Source organism: Gouania willdenowi, chromosome 21, assembly GCF_900634775.1.
Source record: "Gouania willdenowi chromosome 21, fGouWil2.1, whole genome shotgun sequence".
In the NCBI taxonomy this organism is placed as follows: Eukaryota; Metazoa; Chordata; class Actinopteri; order Blenniiformes; family Gobiesocidae; genus Gouania; species Gouania willdenowi.
In genome coordinates this window covers 6,401,050-6,413,642 of record NC_041064.1, presented here as the reverse complement: position 1 = coordinate 6,413,642, position 12,593 = coordinate 6,401,050, and the positions used below count along the sequence as shown (strand labels likewise).

The 12,593-nt window shown below is 37.0% G+C and overlaps 2 protein-coding genes across 2 annotated transcripts in view; both read right to left on the bottom strand.

Moving 5' to 3' along the window:
- Nucleotides 1-4,635, bottom strand: part of dars1 (aspartyl-tRNA synthetase 1) — a 39,212-nt gene extending 34,577 nt beyond the window's left edge. Inside the window, exons 1-2 of the mRNA XM_028436741.1 lie at nt 4,512-4,635; nt 788-890 (exon numbers count right to left, since the gene is read on the bottom strand). Of these exons, the coding sequence (XP_028292542.1) occupies nt 788-890; nt 4,512-4,534 (126 nt within the window). The 5' untranslated portion in view covers nt 4,535-4,635. The remainder of the gene's footprint in view (nt 1-787; nt 891-4,511) is intronic.
- A 4,067-nt stretch (nt 4,636-8,702) lies between these two features.
- LOC114455212 (C-X-C chemokine receptor type 4-like) lies at nt 8,703-11,178 on the bottom strand. The gene is made up of 2 exons (XM_028436290.1): nt 11,099-11,178; nt 8,703-10,190 (listed from the first exon to the last, which is right to left on the bottom strand). The coding sequence occupies exons 1-2, from the start codon at nt 11,102-11,104 to the stop codon at nt 9,084-9,086; spliced, it is 1,113 nt and encodes a 370-aa protein (XP_028292091.1). The 5' UTR covers nt 11,105-11,178; the 3' UTR covers nt 8,703-9,083.
- Between the last annotated feature and the right edge of the window lie 1,415 nt (nt 11,179-12,593).

Genomic DNA, 12,593 nt, shown 5'->3' with positions numbered 1-12,593 from the left:
CAGTCACAATAATCCATGTAAGTTGAACTTACATCTACCTTTTAATTGTAGTTTACACATGGTTTTAAATTACATTTTTGACAAACATTTTTGTTTAATTATGGTTTCCTTTTATTTATTTTATTTCCTCACTGGAGTTAAAAACTAAAATTTTATGAAAAAATGTATAAACATTAAAAAAAAAAACAGAATAAATAAAAAAAAAACTTGTGGAAAAAATTATGGTTTTCTTGTATTATTATTTATTTTGTTTCCTCACAGAAGTTAAAAAGTAAGATTTTCGCAAAAAAAAAAAAAAAATATTTCTTAAAAAATAAAACAAAATTTTAAGAAATTAAAGTGGAAAAAATACAAAAGAATTTGGAAAAAAATAAAAAAAACAATTTTTTAAAGCCCTAAATCTGGAGCATCCTAGTAAAAAACTAGCACTGTGTGTAATCTATTTATTATCCTTTGGTTTGGCCAATGGTGAGCTCAGCTGTGTTTCTTGAATAGACTTCTGACAGATCCTAAAACGTTCCTAAATATGTCGTAAAGACTGTAATCTGGATTCCTTCAAAGTGCTGGGGATGTTGGGACAAAGCTTTGTCCTTGATGCCAAAGAAAAACAACACTTTGTTTGGGTGGACATAAACACGACCAAAATGACAGGAATACATAAACAATGGCCAGCGTTGCCCCCCTGTCGTCCAAACCTACTCCACTGAAGCCACAATGCCCAGTGGAGCCGTACCAGCTGTAAGAATGCGTGGCGGATGTGAAACGACAAAAACAGAAGAATCCAGACCTGCTTGGCTTGTTTCTCAGCCTTTTTCGCCGCTTTCTCCGCTTCCTTTTGCTGTTTCTTCAGGCCTTTCTTTGACTGAGCCTGCTGCTCCTCCTCCGTCGCCCTGCCACAGGAAAAAAGCCACGGCGTAAACATTTCAGTCCACTTCCACCTCCCATTTCTCCCACATCCCAAGGGGAAGTAGTTGACCGCCTGGGAAAATTAATTCTGAGCCATCAGCACCTCCTGCTTTTACGTGTGCTCTACCTTTTAATCCCATTGTTGGTGCAAACTAAGAAAACAACAGCAAGCCTGTGTGAATGGTGCAATGGCAGCTAAGAGTCAGTAAAGAAGATTGAACAGATAAACACTGTGGCTTCAAAGACGACGGCTCTCTGGTCCACATTTTTTCCATCCTTTCAAGAATTTTTGAAGAATACAGATCAAAAGATTATGATAAGACATCTTATCTATGAAGTAAACGTCTTTATTTGCAACATAAAACATTTAAAATGCCCAAAACACAAAATCAATACTGATAAGAATGTGACATTTGTTTAAAAATAGTTCACACTTATGGTTAAAAGTTAAAAAAAAAAGCAGTGAATCTGACTTAAAGCCAGGACAGGAGGAAGTTTTTGCTCTTCTCCATCAGTGTGGGAAAAGCGGAGGTGACAGGATGAGAGTGGTGAAGCTTTCCCAAGGGAACAGGTGTCTAGATCCCAAGGGAAGCTCATGAGTAACACAGGAGCTGCGTCTCTTTTGTCTCAGGAAAAAACATGGACCAAAGGGCAGCTATGAATAGCAATAAAATCAAAACACGCGACACAACAACCAAAAACATTGACTCCAAATTTGGGCTTCCCCTATGCTCTATAATAATAATACAGGCAGCGGTTTTGTTTATTCTATTGTTACATCTGGTATGAGCTACTTGACAATAATGCTATTTTTATCCCTGGTCCCAACAATAATAGTTTGCATTATTGATGTATAAAAATGTCACTGATTCACTATTATTCTAAATAAAATATCAAATGATTAAATAAACACTGAGGTTATGCATTTTGCAATAAATGTCGACAATAATACAGCCAAACAAGCAGCCAAACATCTAACTATTACAATGGAATGCCCTGAAACAGGTAGGTACATGCATACATACCGTTACCACCTTGTTTCCTCATTGAAGGGGAGGTATGATGAAAAAATAACTTTATAATGGTTTTGCTACAGTGATATACATCCCTTTAGCCTCATTCAGGGGCCAAAGTTAAAAAAAAGTTCTGTTTCCTCCCTCCTTTGTTATTCCACATTTTGTAAAAAGTCAGCTCAAAACGGGCGAGTGTGATTTTGCCCGGCTGGTGACATCACGTACCGGAAAGTCCTCCTCCAGACAATCCTTTCTCCTCCTACCATGGACATAATACATGCCTCCTAGAATGTGAGCTCCTCCCTCTCCAACTATCTAACAGCTCAAACAAACACTGCGGTTTAATATAGAATATATATTATACTTTATTGCCATATATGTAAATGCAAACTGCACTACTGGACGTCCAAACTGCACTACTTTTTCTGCTGCCGATCGTTTTGGGAGCCACGGCCATTGTTCACACACATCAGCTGTTAGCACTCCGTGCTAATGCTACATCAGCCTATGCAGCGAGACCCGACATTGCTTGTGAACTGAGGAGGAAACGATGGGGATGTTTACGGATTTGTGGCTCACAGCGCCAACGACAGACTCGTTGTGGAATTAGACAGCTTCCAACTGTAGTGGTGAGTGGAAAGGAGAGTCTGGCTGTGTTTGTGTGCGGAAAGGAGGAGCTGCTCCTGCTGCTCTGGTTCAGCAACAACGCAACACACTTTTCTGACTCAAAATCACAATAGCTGCTTAAATAGACATGTGTTTTGCTGTAATGTGCAGCTTTTTGGCTGAAAACAATAACAAGAGTGTGTGCATAGCAAAAGATAATCGCTAGTGATCATTGTTGTGTGTGGAGTCAGAGTCGACAGACACACCTATTCATGAATATGCATAAGTAGGCCGCGAATCAACCCGTTTTGAGAATTGCTCTGAAAGTGGCTTTTCAGAGAACTAAAACTCAAGAAAACAGTTTGGGAAAAAAACTTAAATACTATGTTGTTGGGGTTCTTGGAACAAATGGAGATGGGTGAAACAATACAAACTTGATGTTTTCACTGCACAAGTTAGTAATCTCAAATATATATAAAAAATGTACCGCATTGCTGTCCTAAATACTAAATATTATTAAAACTAATAAAAAAAAGGAAGCACTAACATTTTAAAGCCTCGCATGACATTTTGTAATCGAACGCCCACAAAATACTACTGAGAGCAGGTAAAAGCATTTTAGAGCCAAATACAAAAACAGAAAATGGTTCATCGACACATTATTGTCCATCAGACCTTCTCTGTGCACATACATTTGCTTAAAAATGATATTGTCTCAAAACATGCATGCGAGGTATCGATTTTTTTATCAATCTGAAAGTGAATTTTTTTTGGTCGTTTTTCAAAATTATGGAAAATCAGAGCCTGTACTCCAGTATAATACACAATCTTTTAACAGAGCTTGCAACTAGAGTTCACTTCAAATGTCCTTTAATTTTACACTCAGGATAAGGGAAAACCCCAACCTTAATGTAACACCTGAATTTCATTTAATTTCTTTTTTTAATTTTTTTATTTATTCAGTTTATTTCCGACATGGTTGCATTCACAGACGTTATGTTATTCCTTTTTGTTTCTTTGTTTGTTTTGTACATGCCGAAAAAGGAGACGAGAGAAGCAGTTTGCTTATCCAAGTCCCGTCCCCTGTTATTGCTAGTGTTTTATTATTTGTGGGAATCTTATCTTATTTAAAGTATCAGTGAGCAAGGTGAAATCTGTTCTTGGTTCCTGTGAACAAAGACTTCTTTATTAGTTTACAAAACCCAATAATGTATCACAAGAACTCATCCCACTCATGCAGTAATATTAATAGTTATCAATGTATTATCCAAATAAAATAAAGGTTTACACAATGGCAAATGAATACTGCAGAAATGACAATGTGCCATTTAGTCATAGGGAGCAAAGGTCTGCCTGCAAACCTGTAGTTTAACATGGATCTTTATCAATCTCAGCAAACATTAACAACACTGAACCTCACCCACATTATAAAACAAAGCACCCTCTTTTTTTTTTTTTTATACATTCAGCAATTGATTTAAATAAGTTATGATTTATAATAATCATACTAACAGGGGATGATGTGATCAAATAGGAATTGAAGCATAATACATTTGGGGGAAATGGATTTAACACAGAAACTTCGATTTCAGACATATATATTCTTTAAAAACTATTCTAAATCATACATTTTAATGTTTGTGTGTGACCAACAGTAGACACATGACCTCAATCAGACCCCATTTTCATTGGTTGGATCAAACTTAAAAAAGATTAAGAAAATAAACAAAATCTGCATGCATTAATTAACATTACGTCACAGCAGCCTGTCATAATAATAGACTGTGTTGTAAGTGAATTTTTGCTGGCATTAGCAGGACTTTTACAGTCTTTGGTTAAACTCTCAGCTGATGCAACCCACTGCATGTGAAAGTAATGCTAGCCAGCTAGCCAGCTAGCCACACAGTATGACAGTTATCTGCTGCTGCTGCTGCAGTGTAAACCTTCGCAGTGTGTTGGACATTGAGCAGAAACACTGGTTCTTACCCCTGGACACCGTCTTTCATCATGACGAATTTATGTTGTCGGAGAATTTGTAAGAAACACTGACGGCTTTCTGTCTGACAGCAGATGCTCACTGCAAGCACAGCACAAGGCGGAAGTGACCCGTTTAGAGTGAACACAAGACACCGGAAGTGCGGTTATCCGGGTAGAAATAGCTGCATAGGTTAGATAGTTCTGTTAGGGTTTTGCAGCAGAGGTAAAAAAAAACAATTCCACCTAAAATCATCTTGGAATTTTCTTAATTATTTCAGTCTGAAAATCAAAACAATCCACTTATCCATCCAGTCACAAATAAAATACAGCTTTAAGAAATGAAATTATAATACCTGTGGTCAGACTTTAAAGGGTAGGCTTAGGCTTTATGTTTATTTTGTCAACTCTTTATAAATTATCATAACACATCACACATCAAACAACATTTACTCTAACAACGGAAATTGTTTGTTGGATTTACCCTGTGCCTGATTATTATTATTATTATTATTATTATTATTATTATTATTATTATTATTATTATTATTATTATTATTATTTATTTTTTATTTTTTAAGATTTGAGGTGATATTTGTGTTTAAATGTGTAAACATACTAATTACTAGAACATTTATTTTATTTTTGCTCAGACATGAAAAGGTTTTGGTGCTACTAATATTATTGGCTTTTTCCTTAAAAAAAAAAAATAAAACATTTACTTTTGATATATCACATATGCCTTTTTTGTATGGGAAGTGCGAGTAATCATTTTTATTTTGTCATTCATTCCACGTCTGAACCACTTGTTCCAGTTCAGGAAATATTTTTTTAAACATTTAGAAAATACATTGATTCTTAAAGACAAATTATTTTTTTAATGTTGTTATTAAATTGGGGGGAATAAATAAGCAATTTATTGTCTTTTGGTTTTAATTTGTTTTAAGTTGGATTTTTTTTTCCTAATGAATATGGAGAGACATATGCATATATCTATTAATTTATCATTGAAAAAAATCATTTTTTAATCTGTACCAGAAATCACTTGTGTTATTATTATTATTAAAACATTGTGTGGATTTTTTTTTTTAAACCGTGTCATGGAGGATTTGTCTAACATTGTCCTTAATGTCTGTGTGTGATCCTGTAAAGAAAGCAGAAAGCTGTTCTTGATCACGAGCCCATAACTTTATTATCAGGTTGTTAATACAGATGGAATAAAGCTAAAAGCTAAAAGACTGAGTAATCACACGTAACTTTACAGTATTATCCTTTAATCTTTACGTTAAAACCACTTGCTGGTCGTCTTTCCATTGAAGATCAATTAGCCATGTGAACACTCCATAAAGAATGATGCACTTGTTATCTTAACTTAATGGCTAAAGGGAATTACCATGGGCTGTTGCACCTGATATTCTCCATGGATTTCCTCTGAGTGCATGTAGCAGGTATTTGGTGAACTTTGAGGGGATGGCCAGGCTTAGTGCACGGCAGTGATCTGAATGCAGTGGGGGTGTCATCAAAGCTTTTCCCAGGCTGCTGCCCTCAGGAGCTCCTGGTGCAGGAAACACAGCCTTCCTGCTGCTCACTTTCCAACCAAAACAACAGTTACCTCCAGTGATGCGTGTCACTCGACAAAAGGGGCTCACGCTGTTTGTGTTTCTTTCCACTTTGTTTTGCTAAAGCCCTTTTGAATGATCACAGCAGTTTGCGGTCCTGTCTCTTAGATTTAACTCAGTGTTAACACACCAACAGCTGAACTCCATCCAAACTGGACTATAGAGGTTCCCATTTGAAACTCACACCGAGGTAATGAATGACCAACAGAAACAATTTCCTGCCTATTTCAACAACTTTGGCCTTTAACCTAACAAATCAAACAAGGAACCTCTCCCTGCAGGAACATGGACGTGGAGTTTATTTTAACTAATATATCAGAGGTTGAAAGAGTTTCAGTTTTGGAGCTTTTCACAGGAAGTGGATATTATAGAAAACATTTCCTGAAAAAAAAAAAAAAATCTCCAGTCCTAACTGGACGTGTGTGGCGTTCAAGTGTGAATTACGTCACCAGACAGAACAATGGCTTTAATAATGAATGAAACCACATCTTGCATCCGAGAGCAAACCCTCAAGAGGTTTGAATATTTAAAGTGGACTGAAAGAGGCCTTTTAGTCCGTCTGGTGAAGCATGACATCAGAACATGTGTTTGATGAGGATGATGATGATGGGTCGTGTTTTGACAAGATCTAGGAAATATTTTGTAGCACTAAGTTCAAATTTATCCCTGTTATTATTAAATTGTTTTGTCTTTTTGTTTTTTTTAAATGAAAACAACACACAATCTTAAACAACTGTATTCTCTACTATTACTCAATAATAATGTAGATCAAATAAAATGTGGTATAAAAATATCTGAGATGGTGCAATTTGTACCTAATTCTGTATTTGTAACACTGCAACAAACGTGATAAAAAAATGAAATAAAAAAAATGAATTCTACCAAAAACAAAACAAAAAAATGCTTTGGGGTTGTCAGAATATATTCGTTATTCAAAAGGTTGGTAACCACTGCCCTAAACTCTGTGTAATAACAAGAAAAAAATATAAAGTGACTGTTAGTTTAGAATGTTTTCTCTACACTACGGAAGCAGATTAGGGCCAAATTTGATGGAGAAAAATATTTTGGCCAAATCAAGAATAAAGTTGAAATGCTGAGATTAAAGTCGAAATTTAAAAAATGAATTCAAAATAGAATATCGTGATTAAAGTTGAAAGTTTGCTAATGAAGTCAAATCTACGGCAGCTGATGAGTATACTATAAGTAAACTATACTTTAAAGTTCGGTTTAATAACAAAGAGATTATTTCTCTTTTAGCTCATAAACACAAAATTGTAATGTCTTTAAGGACTTTGAAGAGAAATATTGGAAAAACCAGTTAAGTTTGTTAGAGTTGGAGCATTCCTTCCTATTATCCTCAAATATTACTAACGCATTTTACCTTTGGGGTCAATCTGACCTTGACGACCAAGTTTGTGTCAGGCACTGTTTATTTGCTGAATACATAAATAACAACTTGATAATGTATATATATATAGTTGGCCCTAATCCGCTTTCATACCACACAGTTCCTGCACATTAAATGCTAATTTTGAATCATTTGGTTACATTTGCACCTGAAAAAGCACCTCCTGCTTCACTTTGTGAGACCTTCACCCAAAATAGCCTCTAAACGTGTGGCTCGACGTGAGCTCATCACACCTTTTTTCACATGTAAAAACATGGAAATGTGTGTTTTTTAATTGAATGCCGGAGCTGAATCACATATACAGGGCCTCATTCTTCCTGATCTCTATTGTTATTGACTTCCTCTGCTCTTCAACTTGAGCATAATTTTGCCACCAGTCGACAAAGATACGACCTCAAACAATGCATTGCAAGATACACGACGCGGGAAGATTGATGTGTTTGAGACGTGTCATTTTTATGACCTGGGGTGTCTCTATATATTTCAAGCTCATTTACGGCCAGTGAAATATTGCAACAATCATTGAGATAAACAATGGAGGCCCTTTTTTGTTTTGCATTTTGAGATTGAATACCATTGTTGTTGACCCATGACCCTCTGTATAAGGTGAATGAGGCTGATGCTTGTTTACAAGCTGAGGACAATAAAGGCAGTATATCTCACAACCTGAAGAGGGAAGAAGGTTTAAGTTAAGGCAGTTTTTCTTTGTGAAGAAAGCCATATGGGCGCTAATTATTAGTGAGGGTCTCAGCCTTTGTGTGGTGGCTGCTTACGATGGAAACGTGCACAGATGTTCTAGCAATTAAAGGGCCTGTGTCTGCACAGTCCTCCTGCTTTTTTAGCCAGTTCAGGTGGTGACATTTGTGTTCAGAGATAACCCCCAACCCCAACCCCCACCAGCCCCACACACACACACACACAGACACACACGCACACACACACACACACACACACACACACACACACACACACACACACACACACACACACACACACACACACACACACACACACACACACACACACACACACACACACCTACCCCCTGAGGGGAGGAAGGCTTGGTTAAAAGGCACATGACACTGTATTCATGAGAAGCACTGAATTGTTTTATTTTACATGTTTTTTTAAAAAAAACTCAAACACATTCACAATGGTAAAAAATAAAGCAGCTCAAAGATATTTTTTTTTTTTACAAAACTCCAGTGTGGATAACAGCAATAAATAACAGCGTTCACATAAAAAAACACAGAAATGCTACAAAACTATTTACAAAGGCAGCCATAGCCAAAAAAATGGCATTGTAAGCATTGCCATTACCTGTTCTAGAGAACTAGTACAATGGGATCTAAATGTACAGATGAAAGAAAGCATGGAGCATGGCCTGAGGAGAGGGTTTTGCTTTTTGTTTTTAAAAAGGCACACAAAAGCCACCACAACAACACCCCGAACAAGTAACACAACCACACAAACCAAACCAAACGTTGACTTACAAAGTCTTTCTTTGAAATTACAGTTTAGTTTGTTTGCCTCCTGAAAGAATCAAGTCACTATTGGTTAACTCGCTAACACGCTTGAAGACTCAGACTCGGTCGACACTGAGGAAATTGGCCCGTGCTTTTTAGTCATGAGCGTGACTTTCTGGCTGGATCTGCTGCCGACTGTCAGCGCGCTCCTGGCCGACTTCTTAAATTTAACTCCCAGGAAGGCGTAGAGGATGGGGTTCAGGCAGCAGTGGAAGTAGGCCAGGGCCTCTGTAATGGAGATCCATCTCTCCACCGCCTGTTGCAGAACACAGGAGGACGAGACCACCTCCAGCATGATCAGGGTGTCACAGAAGATGCCGATGCAGTACGGCAACCAGCAGGAGAAGAAGCACAGGATGAGGATGACTGTGGTCTTCAGGGCTTTTTTCTTCAGCGCCTGGCCCTTGGAGCCCTGGGACAGTTTAGCGATGATGATGCAGTAGCAGACGAGGATGACAAGGCCCGGCAAGATGAATCCTACAACAATCTGCTGGAATCGGAACACCACGGTCCATATGAGACTTGTTCCCTGGGGGTAGATACGCTGGCAGATAGTCCTGATGTCTCCAGCTTCCTCGCTGTCGTCGTTTAAGAAGAAATTCGAAGACTCGCCGCTCTGTACACGAGCGAACACCAGGTCGGGGACAGTCAGTAGGACCGCGGGCAACCACACACCCATGTAGATTACTTTACTTGCCAGTAGTTTTCTCGTGGCTTGGCTGTTGGTGGCTCGTACAACTGCCAAGTACCGGTCTAGACTGATGAAGGCCAGGATCAGCACGCTGCTGTACAAGTTGACGGTGTAAATCACGTGCACGGACACACAGAGGAAGCTGCCGAAGTACCAGGTTTTCACTGCGTCCACGGCCCAGAAGGGCAAGGTGAGCACAAAGAGAAGGTCGGCCACGGAGAGGTGGAGTCGGTATTTGTCCGTCATGGTTTTGACCTTTTTCTGATAGCCCATCACCACAACGACTAATCCATTACCGATTGTTCCGAGGATGAATATTATTCCATAAACAGTCGGGAGGAAGATCTTGTTAAAGTCACTGCTCGGCATGGTGTTGCATGGCTCAAAGTCTCCAGATTGTTCAGAGATGTTTTCAGTGCTGTTGTCAAAGAAGTCAAACACGTAAACCTGTAGGAAAAAAAAGATGTATATCAGAAATGTGCAGAAGTGTAAAGAGTACTGATATCTCCTGCTCAAATAGAAGTACTGCTACTTGATTAAAGTACAAGTAAGTCAAACATACAGTAAAATAAAAAAGTAGCTCAATTAAATATACTTAAAGTAAAAGTTAATGGTTACATTTACTCCCCACGTTTATTTTTGGTAATAAATCTTGCCACGGTTCTCATGTATACAGTAAACATCTCATGTATAAACCTAAAAAGGAAGAGATCAAATCTTGCACAATTGGAACTTCATTTATTTTCCACAAATGCACCTGTATAAAATAAACGGTTTGTCAAAATGTACAATTCTTTAAAAAATAATAATAATAACACTAATGAATTCAAAATATGCTCAAGCTCTAAGTATAGCTAAATTTATGAACTCTTAAAACTGAGATATTAATCTTCATTCAATGCTGTTTTGATGCATTGAATGTACATTATGTTTAATCTGATTGGTCGGCTATGTGATGCATTTCATTGTTGTCTGGTCATTTCTTTCTTTTTTTTTCCTTTTTTTGTAGTTTCATAATGTCTGTTGATCATTTTAAAACAAAGAGTGGGTATAGAAACGTAATAAATCACTAAATGTCAAACGGACAAGTTCAATTGCTGATTTAAAAAAAAGTACTCATAAAAGCAACTCAAGTACAGTAAGACTTGTAGTTACTTTCACAACTGGAAATGTGGGAATCTTATCAGAATATTGATATTTCCTTACAAAACTGTCTTTTTAAAAATGCAAGACAGTTTTAAAAATCTACATCTAATTGTAGTAAGTAAATCTAGTGGTTAAACACAGCATTAGGTTTGAGAGACAAAACAACAGTTAAATAACAAAAAAAGGCAGAAAAAAAGCAGCAAACCTACCTCCATGTTTAGGTTTGTGTTGATAATGTATCGTTTGGAGATGTTGTGTGAGTCTGCGTCTGCAGGCCAACCAGGGTCGTCTTCAGGAGCCGCGGCTTTAATAAATAAAGCAGGGGCCCCTGGCTCCTCCCCCTGCACGAGGGGGGCTGCATGCGCACAAACAGCCCAACAACGGTGAGCCTGCGGTGAGGGCGGCCCCTGGTCTGCTCCAAGAGCCCCAAAACAACTGAGAAACAAAAGCAGCCAGTAACAGTAGTTCAACATCTCATAGGTTTAGAGTTTTACCCACAGAAGGCTTGTGCTACTGCATGAATGACCTTTACTTTATTTCTAACATGTATATAAATGTAAATACATGTTTTTTTCTGCTGTTGTTGTTGTTGTTTTTTATTCTAAATTATGTATATCATACAGCATTACATTTTGCACTTTTATCCTATGTTGGTAGTTATTTTTGTACTTGCTGCAACTTGTGAATTAGACCAATACCTATTCTATTCCATTCCAAAAAAAAATAAAATAAAAAAGCTTACGTATTTTTATTTTATTTTATCCCTGTCCCATTTTTTATTTATTAATTTTTTTTTTACAAATCATTGCTAATATTACAAAGATATCCATTTAAACATATATTGCCTATGTTTGTTGTATACCACCTTAAATATCCATAGATATATAAATATATGTATTATATGTACTAAAAAAATATCCACACGATTATCTTAACATATACTGAGCAACTATAACATCACAATTTTCATTATTGTATGTATCTATAGCAAGCATAAGACATAGTTCAATGTGTGCTTATTATTATTAGATATTATCAACTGTATTCAAAAAATCTAAAAAGGTAGAATGATGAAGGTATTTTGTTTTATTCCTTGTTATTAACTCAACTCTCTTTTTACCTAATGTAACCAGACACAGTGGTTCCCAAGCTAGGGGGCGTGCCCACGAGGGGCGGGGGGTGACGTCATGAGACGGCGGTGTGAGGGGGGATGGGGTCACTAAAATGGCCTTGCTGAACCTTGAGCAAGAAAAAAAGAAATGTTTTTTCTTTGCATTTCATTAATACAGAGCTTTGTTACTGTTTTAAAATGTTTTTTTTTTTACGAGATCCCCCCCTTTTTTTAAAATCATTTTTTCACGAATAAAAGCAATAATTATTCAACATTTTTTTAAAAATATAATTTTAATCAGTAATTTTTTTACTAGACATTTTAAGCGACCCCATTTTAATTCAAGGCGACACAACATGGGGTCATGACCTCAAGTTTGAAAAACACTGTATTTGTTTGACAATTCATTATATCTGTAATATTTTTTTAAATCGTTATGTAATTCATATTTTAAAAGCTGTGTTTGAAAACCCGACTGTTAGGTGACGCTGTAATAGTGACGGAGTCGTACAAGGACGCCACTCGCGTACATAATAAAGTTACCTGAAAGTTAAATCTGGGACGAATATATAAGATATATTATATAATATGTA